General features: G+C 37.1%; 1 protein-coding gene across 1 annotated transcript in view; it reads left to right on the top strand.

Moving 5' to 3' along the window:
• The first annotated feature begins 2,907 nt into the window (after positions 1-2,907).
• Positions 2,908-21,988, top strand: part of LOC139943011 (CUB and sushi domain-containing protein 3-like) — a 51,530-nt gene continuing 32,449 nt past the window's right edge. The window contains exons 1-7 of the mRNA XM_071939824.1: positions 2,908-3,003; positions 4,219-4,356; positions 7,693-8,040; positions 8,954-9,088; positions 15,693-16,043; positions 16,922-17,059; positions 18,446-18,787. Coding sequence (XP_071795925.1) covers positions 2,919-3,003; positions 4,219-4,356; positions 7,693-8,040; positions 8,954-9,088; positions 15,693-16,043; positions 16,922-17,059; positions 18,446-18,787 — 1,537 coding nt within the window. The 5' untranslated portion in view covers positions 2,908-2,918. The remainder of the gene's footprint in view (positions 3,004-4,218; positions 4,357-7,692; positions 8,041-8,953; positions 9,089-15,692; positions 16,044-16,921; positions 17,060-18,445; positions 18,788-21,988) is intronic.

Genomic DNA, 21,988 nt, shown 5'->3' with positions numbered 1-21,988 from the left:
TCAGCAATGGTCGGAGGATTAGTTTTGGGGATTGGTACTACTTCAGCACATTTCCATTGTTCAGGAACTTTGGCCTGATCAAAGGAAGTGTTAAGAATGTCAGTAAGTGGAAAAGACAACTCATAAGCAAACTCACGCAATATACGTACAGGTAGATCACCAGAAATACTAGACTTGTTAGTTTTAAGCTTACGAATTTCCTTGTATACTTCTCTTGGCTGAACATGCGGACAAGGCATGGGTGACGGTAAATAGGGAGGTAATAGTGATCTATCAATACTTGGAATGTCCTTAGCTATAGTTATGAAATGATTAATTATCAAATTAGCTACATGTTCAAACTGTCCATTGCAATCAACCCCAGGAACAGTTATGGGTGGCTGATCTCGTCGGCCTTGGGTGAGTAACTTTATTTGTCGGTGCCAGCCAGCAGGGTCATTGGTCTTCAGATGACGAACTTTATTTTGGTAGTAATGTCTCTTGGCTGACGAGATAGCATGCATCACTCTTGTCTTCATATGACTCCATAAGGGCCGGTTGTTTTGATGCCAAGCCTGTTGTCGTTGTTTTATAACCGCTTTAATTTCGGCCGTGATCCATGGCTTGTCGGTCGCGTGGAAACGAATATTGCGAGTAGGTAAGTGGACATCAAGGTGCTGTTGGATTGTTTTGCATAGTAGATCACACTTTTGAGATGGATCATCGATTTGCAAGTTTTCTTCCCAGGTATGGCTAGTGAGCCATGAACCGAATGACCTGAGGCCACTGTCTGTCAATGGGCGTACAGTCTTTTTGCGACTAACTTGGTTAGTTTTTACAACTTTGTCTTTAGGCACCCAAAGTACACAATTATGGTCGCTTCTAGCCACTGGACATAAAATTTCAGTCTGAAAATAAAGATAAGAATAATTTGTGATAATCTTATCTAAAATGTTAAGACCTCTAGTCGGCTGCAAGACAACTTGAGTAAAACGCTCATCCTGTAAAAATCCTTGGATATCCAAGTCATTAAAATCTCCAATCAGGGAAATTCCAGCACCCGGATACTGAATTTGAAGAGAATCAATGCTTGCAATGAGATGATCTATATAGTCTTGGGCATGAGGACTCCTTGGTTGGAAGTAGACAACACACGTATTAAGAGATGACATTTGACGTGGTAGTCTAGGGGGTCTCATGTGGATCCAAAGAGCTTCAATGTTATCAGGAACGTGTATTGGTAGTTCCCTCGTTTTCAAAAAGTGCCTAGCATAAAAAGCCACCCCATCACCCTGGCGGTTGCTTCTTGATTTGAAGTAGGCAGAAAATCCAGAAATGGCAAACTGGTCGGGAGGCGAATCAGGGTGTAACCAAGTTTCAGTAATAGCTATGGTATCAGCATTGTTGGCATTGGCTACCATAGTTATTTCATCAAATTTGTTGACTATTGATCTAGAGTTTAGCAGGAACAGTGTAGGTAAGCAATATGTTTTCTTGTGACGAGCAGTCGTCGTGATTGTTACCTTTGTTAGACATCTTGATTGGAGTCTTATGGCTGATTTTTCTTGAAAACCTGGTGCTGTAGGTAGACGTGGGCGTATTAAAACATCAATCTTCTCATTGTTGACATGATTGTTATTGTGGATAATTGGATGTTGGAGGTTGACAGCATTTCGATGTGTCTTCAACCCACCACGGTGTCCTCGACGAGTAGCAGGTTTGGTGTTAACTCCAAGAGTTTTGATGATGTTCCAAGTCGGTGGTGGAACTTTTAGCTTGTCACATTTGGCCCTAACACTGTGAAGATAACGACTGGAATACTGGCGAATCGAGTCCTGTGTAGTTGGTTCTGGGTTAGGATCAATATCACCACATTGAACCAATGACTGAAATGGTGAAGTTGAGTTGTCGTAATATTGAACTCTTGGCCCTACATATTTAAAAGGTATATGTTTAGGCACACGTATACCTGCAGTAAAACTAGGAACCAAGTATACAGTAAATTGTGTCCTGCTGTAGAAACTCCATGAAAGCAGCAGAAGTAACACAATGTGACCCTTGTTACTAGTCATTGTTCAGTTAGCAGATCACCATTCAAGAAGCATGTAGTCCCTTGTAGAGTCTTTTTTTTGTTGCTTGGCACAGTTGAGCGAGCATGGCCAAGATGGAAGAAGTAGTATGACTGTTACTGTAGACCACTTCAGGTATAGGTTCAGAGAAACGATTCTCAAAAACACCTTCAAATTGTTAAAATGTTCAGTTCAAAAAGATCCAGCAGTGTCAGTAGGCCTTAATGCAGTGTTTACTAACCAAACTAGAGCCTCAAGTAGACTAAAAACAACACACACAAAGACAGTTTTGGAGCAAGTTTGGTTGAGCTGCATGTAGTACAGCGCCCTTTAAACATTTTTGCTTTGTACTTACATGATCCATAGAACAAGGAGCTTGTTGGGTGTAGTTAATATGTTTGCAGTCACACCTCATTGATAGTTATACCTTTGTTATCAATTGAAACACCAACCCATGACGAGCATTACACTTCTGTGTCTTTGGCGCTGTAAAGCCTTTTTTCTCAAAGTGTGTCAGGTTCCATCATTCAACTCAATATCCCAAAGTGAAGATTTAAACCTGCACATTACAGACATCCAATTATTTTCATTTCTTCTGTTTCAGATTATTGTGGTTCACTGAACATTTCAGTTGGAACATCTCCAGTCAATCTGACGTCACCAGGCTATCCAGGAGTCTATCCTAACTCAATAGATTGCCAGTGGGAAATCAGGGCTCCAGACTGGGTATATGTGGTGGTGTCCATACAAGATTTTTCCACACAGGAGAGATATGACTTTGTTTACATTGATGGCACTCTGCTTGATAGACACAACGCGTCAATTGAACTAAACGAAATCACACGACTGAAGTCCGTTACATTTACCTCGATGACGACAGTTTATATCCGCTTTACAACTGACGGTTCAGTTTCAAGAAGGGGTTTTCTTCTTCAACTTCAAGGCACCAATAATTGTAATACCACTGATTGTAATATAAACATGAAAATGTATTTATCGATATACTCTATTGTTTGGGAATTTATCTAAGATGCAATTATTTCTAATCGTTAATTAAACATTTCTTAAAAACAATAGTTCGACATGCCTGCCGAGAATAACTCGCGCTGCTTCAAACAAACCTAAAGAAAAACCTTAGAGGAAGATTATGAACAAGTTGGCGATATTCATTCTATGTAGTCAAAGGAATAACACCATCTTGTTTATTAGTTTTTATTCGTGACAACTTTCAATGGAAATAAGTTAACCCAACATTCAATAACTTACGTTCCCGAACTAACGTGCAAGGAAGAACATCAAATTGAGGTAAACAACGAAAAACAAAAACAACTCCAACTCCACTTTATCGCCAAATAACTATGTGTTTGGAGTTTAACTGTTTCTTTTTTGAAACTGCTGTTTGTGAGATATATTACCCTTCTTACTGAGGTATAGCATTTTTTCAATTACTTTCTACATGGTAAACAAATATGGGGAAAAAACATGCCCGCTTTCTGTTTGTCAATTAAGCAAAGCACGTTATTATAACTTACATAATTGATCAACTCGTCAAAAAAGTCACACCTGTATTTATTCAGAGCTGGGTACTAATGGTTAAAGGCAGTGGACACTATTGGTAATTGTTAAAGATAGCCATCACAGTCGGTGTATTTCAACATATGCATCAAATAACAAACCTGTGAAAATTTGAGCTCAATCGGTCTTCGACTTTGCGAGTTAATGAAAGAAAAAACACCCATGTCACACGAAAATGTGTGCATTTAGATGGTTGATTTCGAGACCTCAAGTTCTAAATCTGAGGTCTTGAAATCAAATTCGTGGAAAATGACTGTTTTCTCGAAAACTATGGCCCTTCAGAGGGAGCCGTTTCTCACAATGTTTTATACCACCAACCTCTCCCCATTACTCGTCACCAAGAAAGGTTTTATGCTAAAAATTATTTTGAGTAATTACCAATAGTGTCCACTGCCTTTAAACAAACTACTGAAAATCAAATAACTGATCGGTCATGCGCATTAGTGTATTAACGATACTATGGAGCGTTATGTCCCTTTTTTTTTATCTTATCAAAGAAATTGTCAACAAATAGATAATTTTGTATTTGTTAGTTCAACCGAATTGTCATTTCGTGAAATGGTGACGACATTGCACACCTTGGTCTCTTTAATAGATACAACTTCCTGCATCTTGGAGGATGACATCGATTGTAGGAATGGGATTTGTGTCTCTCCAGAAGCAAGATGTGATGGTCATCCTGACTGCCGATTCGGTCCAGAAGACTTATCATCTCTGGATGAAGAAGATTGTGGTGAGGACCAGTGATAATGTTGGTGTTATTGTTGCTGTCATCCTTGTCGTTGCATTTTTTTATTTTTATTTGTTTTATTTTTTTGTATCGTTGATTTGTTAATCTTATTGTCGTTGTCGTTGCCTCGTCGTCGGCGTCGTCGTTTGATTTGTCTTTTTCATTTGGGCCGTTAATACCTCTGACTGATGTTTTTTTTACAATTCATCTTTGCAACATGCAGTCAGGGTATGCATCCGCATCTGTTTGAAATGCCTATAGAATTAAACGAAGGTTCGAGATGTGGTTAAGGTTTTCCCTTATGGCGGAGATGATGAAATTGACTGTGGTAAAAACTGAGAGCAACATCTCAATTCGAAGGAATCTATGGGAAAATTGCTTGAAGAGGATTTTTTCCATCAGCAACAAAGAACACACAACACATCAAAAAAAAAAATGTAGTTAACGAGATGAACATATGTGGGTCATTCCATGTCAGACCAACGCACTTTTTTACCTCATGTCTTCCGATTTTGATAAAAATAGCTGTGATTGTAGGTCCTTATGAGCAATGAATGCACAGCAATTTTTAGCCCGATCGGACTTACCATGTGGTCAGGGCAGAAACCACTAAAATCTGACATATTTAGGGTAAAATACCACCTTTTTGGTAAAAATATGTCATAACCACGTCAATTCTCATCACATATATGCAAATTTGGTATCAAAATAATGAGAATTGCATTCTCAAATCAGTTCTTTTGTCAAAAATAAATTTTCTGAAATGTAGGTCACTATAATCTTTAATATGTTATCGTGACCTTTGACCCAGTTTTTGAAATAATGTATCATTCCAAAAATCAATGAAATAAAAATCTCTTGATAGATCATGTCTTCCTCTATCAGAATCCACTAAGAAACAGTTGGGCTCTTCAAAATTTACAACTTTATGACTATTTTTGTACAAGTACCGTGATCTTTAATATGTTATCGTGACCTTTGACCCAGTTTGTGAAACAATGCATCATTCCAAAAATCAACAAAATAAAAATCACTTGATAGAACATGTTTTCCTCTATCACAATCAACCAAGAAACAACTGGGCTCTTCAAAATTTACAATTTTATGACTATTTTTTGTACAGTTGTTAGGTTACAAACTAGTCAATTTATATAATTTACATAATAAATCCACCAACAAACCTCACTCTTCTGTTTCTAAAGTTACTTAAAGTGTTCATGGTTTGCGATTTGTTTCTTGATGAGGGCTGATGTGGTTTAGCCAGAATCAGAATTTAAACTATCAGCAGTGACACACCAAGGATTTATTATTTTTTGGGGGTGGGCCATATTTTCCCAAAAAAATTATTTCGAAGATTGTAAAACAAAAAATCAAAACAAATCAAACAAACAAATTGAATACCTTGGAGGGGCTGGGATCAATCCCCCAGACCCATCGTCCCCACCCCCCCTCCTTTCCTTCCGGTGCACCACTGTAATTATTAGTGATCCCAGTTAGAGATTACATCAAAGTTGAGATGGAGAAGCTGTCTGCCTTTCTTCAGTAGATCACAAACTTATGCAGTCTTACTTTAACCCCCTGTGATGAATCTTGAACAACAAATTAATGCATAGTAACTTTCTGAGAAATCCTCAAGAACAATTTGTTCACCATGCTGCAACTCTGACTTCAGTGCCCATTTTAATAGAGCTGCTCAGCAGCAGATTCTGTGCTAACTGTGCGATTTCCATTTAACCGTATAGCACACGAAAAGGCATGCTAACCTTCCGATGAAGTCAGAGTTGCAGCATGGTGACATTTTTTATTTACCATCTTGGAAAGAATTTTGTTTCGGAAAAATGCCGTCCCCCACCCCCTCCACCCACAACCCAAATTAAATCCTGGGTGCGTCACTGCTGGTATTTTAAAGTATGATTCTGGTTAGACTACATCAGCCCTCAACATGAAAAAATCCCAAACCAATAACAATTTTAGTAACTTTGGAAAGTTTTTTATTTTTATTTTATTTTTTATTGACTAATTTGTAACCTACCAACTGTACAAAAATAGTCTTTAAGTTGTAAATTTTGAAGAGCCCAGTTGTTTCTTAGTGGATTCTGATAGAGGATGAGATGCTCTATCAAGTGATTTTCATTTCATTGACTTTTGGAATGATGCGTTATTTCAAAAATTGGGTCAAAGGTCACGATAACATATTAAAGATCATAGTGACTTGTACAAAAATAGTCATAAACTTGTAAATTTTGAAGAGCCCAACTGTTTCTTAGTGGATTCTGATAAAGGAAGACATGTTCTATCAAATGATTTTTATTTCGTTGACTTTTGGAATGATACAATATTTCAAAAACGGGGTCAAAGGTCACGATAACATATTAAAGATTACAGTGACCTACATTTCAAAAAATTTATTTTTTTATAAAAGAATTGATTTGAGCATGCAATTCTCATCAATGTGATACCAAATTTGCATATATGTGATAACAATTGACATGGTTATGACATATTTTTACCAAAAAGGTGGTATTTTACCCTAAAAATGTCAGATTTTAGTGGTTTCTGCCCTGACCACATGGAAGGTCCGATCGGGCTGAAAATTGGTGTGCATTCATTGCTCATTAGGACCTACAAGCACAGCAATTTTTATCAAAATCGGAAGACATGAGGTAAAAAAGTGCGTTGGTCTGACATGGAATGACCCATGTTTAACTATCTCATGAAAGCTTCAAGAGATGCAAAATCAAGGTCCAATGTAGCGTGTGCATGTGTTAGAGGTGTATCACGTGATGGTCGTCAGTGCATTATTTGAATAAAAAACGCATGCCATGTTCCGGGGCAATTTTAGTGTGTTTAAAGCCTGCTCTACAGTGGTTCGAATTTAGCTAGAATAATCACTGCAATAGTTTTGTCATGCTAATTTTCAATCAATTATTTTGGCCAAAATTACAATAAAAACCGTAAATTGTTGATCATATATTTGTAAGTGCTAAAGTACAATACGGCGACCCAAGCAATAAGTATAATGTCATTATTGACTTATGTCAAAGTTAACTTGTTTGCAAAGCTTTATAGTATTTGGAAAGAAGAACGGGAGTTGTGCTGATAATACGATTTTAGATAAAAACATGCGAAAACCTAAAACAAGTGCCCCTTGCTAAGTTGATGCAAATGTGAATTTACCATCATAATTAGGTTCCAGTCAGCTTAAAATTCTTTCGGTATAATAACCCTGGCTCCTTTTTTCACAGTATTTCAGGTTCCATCAATCAACTCAATATCCTAAAGTGAAGATTTAAACCCACACATTACATGCATCCAATGATTTCATTTCTTCTATTTCAGATTACTGTGGTTCACCAAACATTTTAGTTGGAACAGCTCCAGTCAATCTGACATCACCAGGCTATCCAGGAGGCTATCCTTACTCAATAAATTGCCAGTGGGAGATCAGGGCTCCAGACTGGGTATCCGTGTTTGTGTCTGTACACGACTTTTCCACAGAGGTTTATGACATTGTTTCCGTTCATGTCACCGTTCTTGACGTAATCATCGCGGGACTTGATTTCAGTGGAATCAAAACAATGAGGTCCATTGCATTTACCACATTTACGACAATTGGTGTCCGCTTTATAACTGACGGTGCAGTTTCAAAAAGGGGATTTCATCTGCAACTTCAAGGCACCAAAAAATGTAATACCACTGATTGTAACAGAAACATAACAATTTAATTATAGAAATAGTTTGTTGTTTGAGAATTTATCTTAGAAGCAATTATTTCTAATCGTTAATAAAACATTTCTTAAATAACAATAGTTCGACATGCCTTTCGAGAATGACTTGCGCTGCTTCAAACAACCCTTGCAATTATAGAGCAGTGTCTTATCAAATAGACTACCGAGATTGCCCAGTAGCTAAAAGGCAGTTCGAATCATTTGTGTTGGCAGCGGTAACCAACGAAATATAAAATATATAAAGTTTGCATCGGAGATAAAAAATATTCATTTTGCTTTGTTTACCCATACACCAATGTGTGTTAGCACTGTATACTATGCCGACGTATGGCAATTTTGGCGAATACGCTGGCGTACGTCGAATAAGTTTTGGGTAAGTTTTGTGTAAGTTAAGAGCACGCTGAATAACGCTGATATACGTTGTTGAAAGGCGAGGTCGTTGTAAGGCGAAGTTGTGTGCATGCACAAACATTATCGACGTATGCCAGCGTGTGGCTCATAAGTTCCGCATAAAGTTGTAGGTAACAAAAAAAATACGATCGCTGAAACACGTTCACACATGTAACCTGCCTGCTGCACTGTTCGTCGAGCAAAGCAGTTTTAAAGAATTGATTACCTCGTTAAAAAAGTCACACCTGTATTTATTCAGAGCTGTGTATCAATGGATAAACAAAATACTGAGAATCAAGTGATTGATCGGTCATGCGCATTAGTGGTTTAACGATACCATGGAGCGTTATGTCCCGTTTTCGTATCTTATCAAAGATGTTGTCAACCAATAGATTATTCTAATTTTGCTAGTTCGACGATATTGATTTTTACGTGAAAATGGTGACGACATTTCACATTTTTCGTCTTTGTAATATACACAGCTTCCTGCCAGTTGGGGCATGACTTCGATTGTAGGAATGGGATTTGTATTCCTGCAGCAGAAACAATATGTGATGGTAATCCTGACTGCCAATTCGGTCCAGAAGACTTATCATCTGTGATTGAAGAAGATTGTGGTGAGGACCATAGTGTTAATGTTTGGTGTTATTGTCGCCCTTGTCGCTATTATTTGTTGTGTTTGGTGTTCGGGCCAAACGCCCGGAACACCTCTTATTATGTGTTCGGGCAACAGCCCGAACAACTCTTTGTTAGGTGTTCGGGCAACAGCCCAAACAACTCTTTGTTATTGTTCGTTTTTTTGTTGGTGTTCGGGCCAACAGCCCGGAACACCTCTTATTAGGTGTTCGGGCAACACCCCGAACAACTCTTTGTTAGGTGCTCGGGCAACAGCCAGAACAACTCTTTGATTTTATTCGTTTTATTTTAGGTGCTAGGGCAACAGCCCGAACATCAATACAAGAAAAGGTCATAAAAACTCCGTAAACGCCTCACAGACATGACCCCTTTTTGTCTTTTGGTTCAAATCGAATTTAGTGTATATTTTCTTCAAACGTACATTTTGTGGTTATTTTGACAATCTATACATCAGTTAGTCTCATAGTTAGTCTCTTTTCCAGTCGTCATTATGCATAAGTTCCTTTGCCCTCAACCACAAAAGCTATTTTGACAATCTACATCATATGAAAGGGCTTTATGCACGTAGTCTGTTTTGGAAAAAAAATCCCGTCCTGTAATAGTTAGTCTCTTCTTTAGTCGTCCTTATTCAACAGTTCACATTGACCTTCTCTTGACCTTTTTAAACCGGAAGTGCCTGTAAAATGCTTTGAAAATGCATTATTTAAAGGCTTTTAGGTTAAAATGTACACTTTTTGATGCTTTACCATAAAGTTATTACACATCGAGAAAACTGTTTGGTTTTGATTTCTTTGCAATTTGATGAGCTATTAACAACATTTTTTCATTGATTCAAACACTGACCCAACAATAGCCGAACACCTAGTGTTTGTTTCTGCAAACACTTTATCTAGTTCTTCTTCTTTTCTTCTTCTTCTGAATCTTCCTTGTCCCCTAACACAAACACCTTTCCCAAGCTCGTATGAAGTTGGAACTTCGCACATAGTTAGATATTTCTTAGGAGTTTAGGAGAGGAAACCGTGCAAGTTACGTCATGATGACGTCATCCGTTCTTGAGTTATGAAAAGTTTATTATTTCAAAAAATCAAAACTTTTGATCTACTTGATGGATTCTTACAATCGATACATCATCGGAAAGGTCGTTAAAAACACCGTAAACGCCTTGCAGACATGACTCCATTTTGACCTTGTCTTCCAGTTCAAAATCGAGGTTGAAAATTCACACATAATACAAGTCTGGCAAAAGTGTGATTTAAAAAAATAATACCGATCAGAGTCACCAAAAAGTAAGTGCGCTCTCTAGCGGCAGATTAACAACATCTAAAAAGTACACTTTTACTAGATGTTTGTGTCAGAGTTTAGGACAATATTGTTTCAAAATTGTATACATAATCTACTTCATAATAGCAAGTTATCTGTGGAGTCTTAGCTTGATGACGTCGTAATTTGTCACGTGGGTATTGCACGTTCGACTGAGGTGTAACTTGGTGTATTGTTAGTCAAGAACATTAACTTCTTGAACTAGAAATGACGTCATGATGACGTCATCATGTTTTTTGACAATTTGTGCAATTTTGATCATTTATTACAAATCTTGAGAACAAAGCAAAGTGCAATGTTTGTTTTAATTACACACGGTTTTTACTCACGGAAACCGAACACCTAGAGTTTGTTCACAAATCTCAATGTCTAGTTATGTTTGTGTTAGGTAGTATTGGTGTTTTTTGTATTTTTTGTTAATTTTATTGTTGTTGTCGTTGTCTTTTTGTGGGCGTCGTCGTTTGATTTGTATTTTCCATTTGGGCCGTTATTTCTTCTGATTGATGTTTTTCCAATTCATCTTTGCAACATGCAGTCAGGGTGAGTACGCATGCGCATGTGGTTTTAAATGCCTGGAGAATTACACGAAGGTTTGCGATGTGGATAAGGTCTTCCCTTATGATGGAGATGTTTAAATTGACTGTGTGGTAAAAAGGAGAGCAACATCTCTTTTTTAATTTTTAGAGCAACAAAGACGTACAACAAATCACATAAAAACTAGACATTAGGTGTTTGTGAACAAACACAAAGCTGTTCCGTGTTCTTTTGCTTGGATTATAAGCTAAAATGACCAAGGAGTCTATCATTGAAAAAAAAGACGAAAATGCTGAATGAGTTATGGTGCCACTTGCGGTTGACCCGGAAGTAGAGGTCGACATGGGGTCATGGTAACCTAAGGCTAATCTCCAATGCCCAAGGAGTCTTTAACTGAAAACAGTTTGAAAATCGATATTGCCACACTTTAGGTTGACCCGGAAGTAGAGGTCAACTTGAGGTCACGGTTTTTCAGAATTAATCTCCAATCCCCAAGGAGTCTTTAACTACAAACAGTCTAAAAAAACGGCAGTGTACTTCTTGAGATATGGTGCTACAAAGATTTCCCAATTAAATATGCAAATGTTGGTCACGTGGTTAATTAATTACGATTTTTACCATTTTTGGGGGTCGGTGGTTTGATGATTGATCTAGTACGATTTGATTTCACAAAACTCTTAACCACCAAACTGCGCTTATGATCACCATTTTCCGCTTACTGTGTTTTTCAAACATCATCGTGTCATGCATGCACACATGTTATGTTGGGCTAACAATTGAGAAAAAGAAAAGGCAACACTATCGATATAAAGATAAAAATCTAACTTAAATTACAAAAACAAATATTTGTTTAGTTTTAAGGGAAAAAAAACAAATGTTATCGCACGGAGATTCAGAACTCGCAGGTATCAGAGAAGTAAGCGCGACTGATGACCACTAGGCTATAAGGGCCAATGCACAATCCGTGGGTTTACATGTATGTATATCAACAGAGGAGATTATGATCCGGCGAAATAGGGTTTCGGGTTGAAATGTAGTATAAGATGCCTTTAGGGGTTTTTGACGACGACATCGTCGTCGTCAAAAACCCCTGTTCAATTACGCACGTTCGTCCACGGACAACGCCACCTCGGAGTCTAAATTTTACATTTTTTCACTCGTTTCTCAAAAACTACAACACCACAGCAAGTAATATTTTAAGGGAAGCTTTCAACTGTCATTATCTTCAAACTGTTTAAGTGAAGTGGAGTTTACCGTCTTTCTAAACTGAAAGATAGTATGAAGTGCAACAAAACACAGCTGAAAATATGTTATCTTTCATTTTACAATAACATTTTCCAGCTTAGAAAAATCATTTTAGTAACACAATTTGTTGTAAGCGGAGCACACTGACATTGTACTCGATTATGTTGCAAGCACTACATTATGCCTATACATTTTGTAAAACAAATATAAAATGTACACGAAGTAAAATATAGACTAACTAGTGTTGTTTCTATTGAGAAATACATTTCATTGAAACTGTCACATAACCAATGGGGGAAATAGTTTAAGTCAGAGAGACTCTAAAATACCAAAACTGTGAAAATTTGAGCTCAATCGGTCATCGAAGTTGCGAGATAATAATGAAAGAAAAACACCATTGTCACACCAAGTTGTGTGCTTTAAGATGCTTGGTTCGAGACCTCAATTTCTAAATCTGAGGTCTCGAAATCAAATTCGCGGAATATAACTTCTTTCTCGAAAACTACCTTTATACTTCAGAGGGGGCCTTTTCTCACAATGTTTTATAGTACCAACCTCTCTCCCCATACTCGTAATCAAGTAAGGTTTTATGGTAACAATTATTTTGAGTAACTGCCAATAGTGTCCACTGCCTTTAACGTAAGTACAATGTCAATATTGACTATGTAAAGGTACACTTGTTTGCTAAGTTGTATTAGCATTTTGAAAACAAACGGGAGTTATGTGATAATACGATTTTAAATTAAAACATGCGAAAAACCAACACAAATTTTTCCCTTGCGTATTTTTTCAAATTCTGTCTACTGTACTTTGCAAAAGTGATGAAATGATTAAGGACAGTTTTATGAAATTTGATTTGAAACTTTGCATGGGTGGAGTATGGGGTTTGCGGTGGTAGCGACTTCTGTAAATCTCTGACGAGTAGTGTTGCTTATGAAAAGAACCACGTTATGGTAAGGGTATTATAGGTTTTCTCGGTCAATTTCGGAAAATGAGCAGCCAATTTAACCACCAGCCTATTCTATTTCGCAATGAAATTGAATGCTACTTAAAAATCTGCTTTTACGTCATTCGATTTAACAAAATAATTACAAATAATATTTACAAAAAACAACAACTGGAAAAACATTTAAAAAGAAGAAAATAAATTTACATTTTTTGAAAGATTGATTGTAGTGTTCAACTCGACTTCGCCTTTTTGAAGGGAGCATTCCATCTTGAACCTGTGAAGGTACGAAACGGTTTGCCTTATACAGTTTATCTGTTTAATCGTATTTCTTTAGTCGTACTTATTTGAATCCTCGGTGAGCGAAATTGATTGCCTCTTTACGAAATTGAAAATGATTAAATCATCAAACTTTCTAGTCGAACCAGCTTTGCTAAATTATATGATGAAATTGAATGACCGAAATCTGGATTTGAAACGCAGTAAAAACCGGTGAGGCAAAATAACTTTAATTCGAGCGCCTGAAAATGAAATTGGCTGCTCATTTGCCGAATTGGACCGAGAAAACCTATATTAAAGTGTATAGTTTTTGTACAGAGCCACAAGTGATACAAATTTGAGTTTACTTTCACATTACAGTAAGGTTCCAGTCACCTTTCCCGTCAATTGAAACATAACTATTACATTTCTGAGTCATTTTTTTAAAATAGATAGTATGAGGTTTGCGGTGGTAGCGTAAATCTCTGACGAGTAGTTGGTTTTGAAAAAAACCACGTTGTTGTAGTTAGGGCATAGTTAAGCATTAGTTGCTACACATTTGAGTTAACTATCACATTAAGGTTCCAGTCAGCTACAAATTGATGCGTTATAATAATTAAAACAATGATAGTAATACACTGTAAAAAAAAATGGGTAAAAAAATTGGGTAAAAAAATGCCCAACTTTTTACCCAGTTAAGGGCGAATAGTGAACTCCTCCAACTTTTGGGCAAAGTATTACCCATCAAAGTTGGGCGCTCTGATTGCCAAATAATTGGGTAATATTTCATCATCAATAGTTGGGTATATTTTGGTAACCAACAGTTGGGTAATTTTTTGTTTACCCATTTACTGGGTATTTAATAATTATTAATTACCCACTTATTGGGCGATGATATCCAACAAATGGTGAATGTATTTAACCCTTTGATTTACAGTTTCTCCTGTGATACGTCATACAACCAGGCATATAAAATATATTTTCCACGATGGCAAACGGTGGTGAGTTGTGACCTTGGCATCTCTCTCAAAATCGTGAGGGTGCTCAGTGGTTTGTAGATGCTTTGGAAGGTTAGTTTTTAACTAAATAAAGTTCATGTTCCTGTTTCCTGTTCAGTTGTACACATCGTGACAGTTGCAGCGCAAGCAATGCAGTGATAGTTCCATGCATGTGTTTCATACACAAAGCAACACAACCACGCATACATGCCACAACCGGCGTTGCACATAATGTCATGATAAAACTGAAACTATCACAGTAGTATGTACGACTGAATAGTAAACACAACTTCATATTTAGTTAAAAACTCACCTTCAAATTGGATCTATATCCACTGGTCAACCCCGCTCGTCACAGCCACTCCTCCACTCGCCATGTTGGAAAATATCTTTGTTCTACTGTTTAATGCCCCACTTTTTGGCAACTCTTTAATCGTAGTGCGCATGATCGGACGATTTTGACCAACTAATGTGCATAATTTTAACCAACAATCGAGATTAATTAAAATTACCAAAAAGTTGCCCAATAAATAAGCAAAAGTGTAACCAACAGTTATGATGAATTAAGATTACGAAATATTTTCCCACCACTTGCCCAACTTTTGTTTCGCTTTTTAAACAAAGAATGGGCAAACAAAATGTTTTCGCCAACAAGACCAATTATTTGTTTTGTTGGGCAATTATCGACCAATAATTGTTGAAGTTACTTTGCCCAACAAATGACTTGACCAACGTTTTTGCAGTGTACACTTCTCATCAATTGAAGTGCCAAACCATGGTGAGCATTACGTGTCTGTGTCTTTGGCGCTGTAAAGCCTTCTTTCTAAAACCAGTCAGGTTCCATCATTCAACTTTAAAGCCATTGGACCCTTTCGGTACAGAAAAAAAAAAGTTCACAGATTTACAAATAATTTACAGGGTTTACAGAAGGTAATGGTGAAAGACTTCTCTTGAAATATTAGTCCATGAAATGCTTTACTTTTTGAGAAAACGGTAAAACAATATAAATTCTCGTTAACGAGAATTACGGATTTGTTATAAACACATGTCATGACACGGCGAAACGCGCGAAAACAGGAGTGGGTTTTCCCGTTATTTTCTCCCGACTGCGATGTCCGATTGAGCCTAAATTTCCACAGGATTGTTATTTTATATATAAGTTGTGATACACGAAGTGTGGGACTTGGACAATACTGTTTACCGAAAGTGTATAATGGCTTTAAACAAGATTTAAACACACACATTACATGCATCATCCGATGACTTTCATTTTATCTGTTTCAGTTTACTGTGGTTCACCAAACATTTCAGTTGGAACAGCTCCAGTCAATCTGACATCACCAGGCTATCCAGGAGACTATCCTAACTCAGTAGATTGCCAGTGGGAGATCAGGGCTCCAGACTGGAAGTCCGTGGTGGTGTCCATACAAGATTTTTACATAGAGAAGTGGAATGACTATGTTTACATTGAGGGCACCCTTCTTGATGGACACAATGCGTCAATACGACTACATGGAATCACACGACTGAAGTCCATTACAGTTACCTCGATGACGACCATTTATATCCGCTTTACAACAGGCTATGCAGTTTCAGAGAGGGGTTTTCTTTTACAATTTCAAGGCACCAATAATTGTAATTCACTGATAACAGACACATTACTATTTATTTATCGAAATAGTTTGTTGTTTGAAAAGTTATCTTAAATGCGATTATTTCTATTCGTTGATGAAACATTTCCTTAAACAACAACATTTTGACATGCCTTTCGAGAATGCCTTGCGCTGCTTCAAACAAACCTAAAGAAAAACCTTAGAGGAAGATTATATTTATTTTGGCGACATTCATGCTATTTTGGCGATATTCATTCTATATAGTCAAAGGAAGAACATCATCTTGTTTACTAGTTTGTATTCATCACAATTTTCAATGGAAACAAGTTAACCCAACATTCAATAACTTACGTTCCCGAATGAACGTGCAAGGAAGAACATCAAATTGAGGTAAACAACGAACAACAAAATTCCATCACCATGAAACACTTTATCGTCGCCGTTTTCAGAAAATGATAGTTGTGTTAACAACCAAATAATTATGTGTGGAGTTTAATTGTTTCTTTTTTGAAACTGTTTTTTTCGGAGATGACAAATTATTATTCAAAAAAACTTACCCTTTTAATGAGCTAAAGCATTTTTTCAACTGTTGTCTAAATGGTAAAAAGGGGGAAAAGAGACGTGCCTGCTTTACTGTTTGTCAAGCAAAGCACGTTATTATAACTTAAATAATTGATCACCTCGTTAAAACAAGTCACACCTGTTTTTATTCAGAGCTGAATACTAATGTATAAACAAACTACTGAAAATCAAATAATTAATCGATCCGCGCACTAGTGTTTTAACGATACTATGGAGGAGCGTTACGTGTTTCAATAACTATTTCTGATTTTGTTAGTTCGACCGAACTGCCATTTTGTGAAATAGTGACGACATTTCACATTATGGTCTTTGTAATAGATACAACTTCCTGCCACTTGGAGGATGACTTCGATTGTAGGAATGGGATTTGTGTCGCTGCGGGAGCAAGATGTGATGGTAATCCTGACTGCCGATCCGGTCCAGAAGACTTATCATCTGTGGATGAAGAGGATTGTGGTGAGGACCATAGCATTAATGTTGGTGTAATTGTCGCCCTTGTAGCTGTAACTGTTGTTTTTGCTGTTGGTATTGGTTTCGGTTATGATATCGTTGTAGTTTTTGTTAATCTTATTGCCGTTGTCGTTGCCTTGTCGTTGGCGTCGTCGTTTGATTTGTCTTTTTGATTTGGGCCGTTAATACCTCTGATTGATGGTTTTACAATTCATATTTGCAACATGCAGTCAGGGTGAGTACACATCCGCATCTGGTTTGAAATGCCTGGAGAATTATACGAAGGTTCGCTATGTGGTTAAGGTTTTCCCTTGTGGCGAAGATGATGAAATTGACTACTCAAAAATGAGAGCAAAATCTCAATTCGACGGAATCTATGGGAAAATTGCTTGAAAATGATTTTCTTTCCATCAGCAACAAAGAAAATACAACACATTACAGAAAAGGGAAAAAAAATGTAGTTAACGAGATGAATATATTTTGAATTAGCTCATGAAAGCTTCAAGAGTTGCAAAATCATGGCCCCATGTAGCGTGTGCACGTGGTAGAGGTGTGTCACATGATAATCGTCAGTACATTATTTGAATCTAAAATTCCCGCGATTTTCAGGGGCCATTTTAGCCTGTGTATTTTAAGCCTGCTTACAGTGGTTTCATTGTTAAAAAGAACAATCACTTCAACAACTTTATCATTTTAGTTTTCTATCAATTCTTTTGACAATACAAACCGAACATTTGTGGTAATGTGTTTGTAAGGGCAGAAGGTAAAATACGGTTACACATCAATAAGTACAATGTCATTGACAATGCCAAAGTAAATCTATTTGCAAAGCTTTATAGTATGGAAAGAAGAACCGGAGTTACGGGACATTACGATTTTATCTTAAAACAGGCGAAAAATCTACAATAAATTTCCCCTTACGTATAATTATTTTCAAATTCTGTAAACATCTTTATGCATACCTGATGAAATAATTGTGTACAGTTTTATGAAAATAGATTTGATACTTTGCATGGTGGAGGATGAGGTTTGCGCTGGTAGCGTAAATCTCTGACGAGTAGTCGGTTTTGAAAAGAACCACGTTGTTGTAGTAAGGGTATTATTTAAGCATATCATTATTATACAGAGCCACAGTTGATACACATTTGAGTTTACTATCACAATAAGGTTCCAGTCAGCTACAAAATCGTTCGTTATAATTATTAAAACAATGATAGTAATACCATTCTTATCGATTGATACACAAACCCATGATGAGCATTACATGTCTGTGTCATTGGCGCTGTAAACCCTCCTTTCTAAAAGTATGTCAGGTTCCATCATTCAACTCAATATCCCAAAGTGAAGATTTAAACCCACACATTCCGATGCTTTTCATTTCTTCTGTTTCAGATTACTGTGGTTCATCAAACGTTTTAGTTGGAACAGCTCCAGTCAGTCTGACGTCACCAGGCTACCCAGGAGTCTATCATTACTCAATAAATTGCTATTGGGAGATCAGGGCTCCAGACTGGGTATCTGTGGTGGTGTCCATACAAGATTTTTACACACAGGAGAGATATGACTTTGTTTACATTGATGGCACCCTTCTTGATGGACACAACGCGTCAATTGAACTAAACGAAATCACACGACTGAAGTCCATTGCATTTACCTCATTGACCTCTATCCGCTTTGCAGCTGACCAAACTGTTCGAGAAAGGGGTTTTTTTCTACAACTTCAAGGCACCAATGGTAATACCACTGATTGTAACAGAGACATTACAATTTATTTATCGAAATAGTTTATTGTTTGGGAATTTATCTTAGATGCAACTATTTCCAATCGTTAATTAAACACTTCTTAAAAAAACAATAGTTCGACATGCCTTTCGAGAATGACTTGCGCTGCTTCAAACAAACCTAAAAAAAACCTTAGAGGAAGATAATGAACAAATTGGCACAAAATTCTTCACAATCTCCAAAGGAAATAAGTTAACCCAAGATTTAATGACTTACGTTCCCGAATAAACGTACAAGGAAGGACAACAATTCAATTTGTGGTCAACAAGGAAAAATAATATTCGCCTCCAATATTGAAACACTTCATCGCCGCCGTTTTCACAAAATTATGACTGTGTTATAACAAACAAATAATTATGTGTGTGGAGTTTAATTGTTTCTTTTTTGAAACTGCTGTTTCGGAGATGAACAAATATTATTCAAAGAAATTATTACCCTTTTAATGAGCTAAAGCATTTTTTTCAACCGTTATCTGAATGGTAAAAAAGGGGGAAAAGAGACGTGCCTGCTTTACTGTTTGTCAAGCAAAGCACGTTTACTTAGAATTGATCACCTCGTTAAGAAAAGTCACAACTGTATTTTTTCAGAGTAGACCACAGGGTGTGCAGTGAAAATGTGCTTAGAAATGAAGTTTCGTGGCGCACCTCTTGCATGAGCGTGGAAACAGGTTTAATTATTAGACAATTATATGCTGATTACCAATACATAAATCCACAATCGTCAAACTAGCCAGTTTGGAAATTATTTGCATTTTAATTAAGCAATATGAAAATAGCGCCCTCTATTGGCCATTTTTAGAAAACTGTGTACATTTCAATGGAGCATTGATGCAAGGAATTATTTATCATGAAAGGGTGATCTATTTTAGGATTCCCCTTACTCAAAAGTTGCAATAAAGTGGTTCATTAGGGGTGGATCTAACGCTGTCTACTCAAAAATACAAATATTTTATCCTTAAACAGAGAAGTATTATTTTTTAACAATAATTTTGTTGTTCCAAACACAGTTAGATTTACTTTCAACACATTTTAGAGACCATCTAAATATTTAAAAAATTGTTGTTCAGGTCATACTATGGAAAAGTACTACCTCTCTCCCACATGCTTTAATATGGATATATTATGTTTACTATGACAGAACATATTAGGCCGCCAACTTTATCTTAATTAATATCCCTACTTATAATAAGTTAACACAAAACAACATTTTCTTCTTTATGAAATTTTTGCTTTATTCCGTCATGGTCACCCTTTTTCAGGCTTTTCCTATTCTGTTTTGATAACAACAAATACTCCATGTCCTCTGTCTGCATGGACAATCTCTGCCCTAACATGATACTCTGTTCATCAAGTATGAAGAATCCACATCTAGTAATAATTTGTTCAGTGAACAATTTATTTCAAGTGAAGACAAGTTTCCCTTTTTTTCACTTCTGCTTTTGCATTGAATCTTCAAAGAATATTTTGTAACTATCAAAAAAAAAAAATCAGACATTATTTATTTGTGGTTTTAAGTTTTTACTATAGCTTTACTCATCTGTTTACATGAAGATACATAACTATCTCAATTAGAATTATTATTTGCCATAAATATTCTTTATCAGACTTATCCCTATTTTTAATCAGAGCTTTAGTTTTTACACTTTCACAGTTTGTGCACTTGCAATTTAAGTATATGCACGGTAGACTTTTAATAATAATAATATGAAACATTTATATAGCGCTCTACGGAGAACAGAGCGCTTTACATGAGACTATGACAACAAAACAAAAGAAAAACAAACAAACTAGGATGGGTGGGGAAAAAGAAATGTCTTGAGGAGGCTTTTTAATACAGGCAACGAGATCGTCTCTCTCAGACCCGCGGGGAGCTCATTCCATAGGCGAGGGGCAGCTATGGAGAATGAGCTATCCCCAGCTTTCCGTCTAGTTCTAGGAACGGAAAGCCGGGTCTGATCAGCTGATGAGCGGAGTCGTTGCCTGTATTCATCAGCAGTATTGGAGTTTTGGGAATGAACAAGTTCAACCAGATATGATGGAGATTGGGTGTGGAGGATTTTGTATACATGAGTGAAAATTTTGAAGTTGATACGTTCTTTAACAGGGAGCCAATGCAGCGATGCAATCAGGCCGACAGAAGGCTGGTCACGGCCACACGCAAATACTAGCCGAGCGGCCTTGTTTTGTAGACGCTGGAGTCGAGCGAGGTCATTTTCGCGGGCACCTACCAAAAGAGAGTTGGCATAGTCAAGACGGGACAAGACCAGACTTCTGACGGCATGATGGCAAGCGCTTTGTGTAATAAACCGGCGAATACGCCATAGATTACGTATGTGGAAATTAACAGTTTTACATACAGAGCTAATGTGATGAGACATATTCAGAGAACAATCAAGCGAGACTCCTAGGTTCTTAACAGATGTGGAAGCAGGAATTGTAAAGTCGGCCAATAATAGTTCAAGATTAGGGAGAGTGGATAAAACATGACTGTTCGCAAAAACAATAAACTCCGTCTTTCCCTGGTTCAGCTGAAGCATGTTTTGAGCCATCCATTTGTTGATGGCAAGCACACATGATGATAATTTGCTGAGTACACGCTGACGATCACCTTCAGACTTAGGGTCAAACTCAGCATAAAGCTGAATATCATCAGCGTATTCATGAAATGAGATACCATGTTGACGAATGATCTCGCCAATGGGATTGGTGTACAAAATGAAAGCCAACGGACCTACTATGGACCCCTGAGGTATGGAATAGGTAAAGATATGATGTCTTGAGAAATCGCCTTTTATCGAAACTTTGGTGGTACGGTTTTTGATATAAGTGCTGAACCAAGTATTGACCGCACTGCTTATTCCAAATTGAGTATGAAGTCTCTGGAGGAGAATGTCGTGGTCAACCGTGTCAAAGGCGGCAGACATGTCAAGCAACACCAAGAGAACAGCTTTACTTTTATCAAGGGAACGAAGAATGTCATTTTTCACCGTCACAAGTAAGCTGCTCAAATTCTGGCATACAAAATACAGTGGAAGTCTGTTTAGGAACAATGACATTGGTATCAGGGTGTGAACTGACATTGGAGCGTATGGTATCAACCTTGTCCTTGAAAAAGGACAGAAAGTTGTCAGCAAGCTTTGTGTTAGAATCACAT

The sequence above is a fragment of the Asterias amurensis genome, chromosome 10, assembly GCF_032118995.1.
Source record: "Asterias amurensis chromosome 10, ASM3211899v1".
Classification (NCBI taxonomy): Eukaryota; Metazoa; Echinodermata; class Asteroidea; order Forcipulatida; family Asteriidae; genus Asterias; species Asterias amurensis.
The sequence above is the reverse complement of the archived record's forward strand: the minus strand, read 5'-3'. Positions and strand labels throughout refer to the sequence as shown.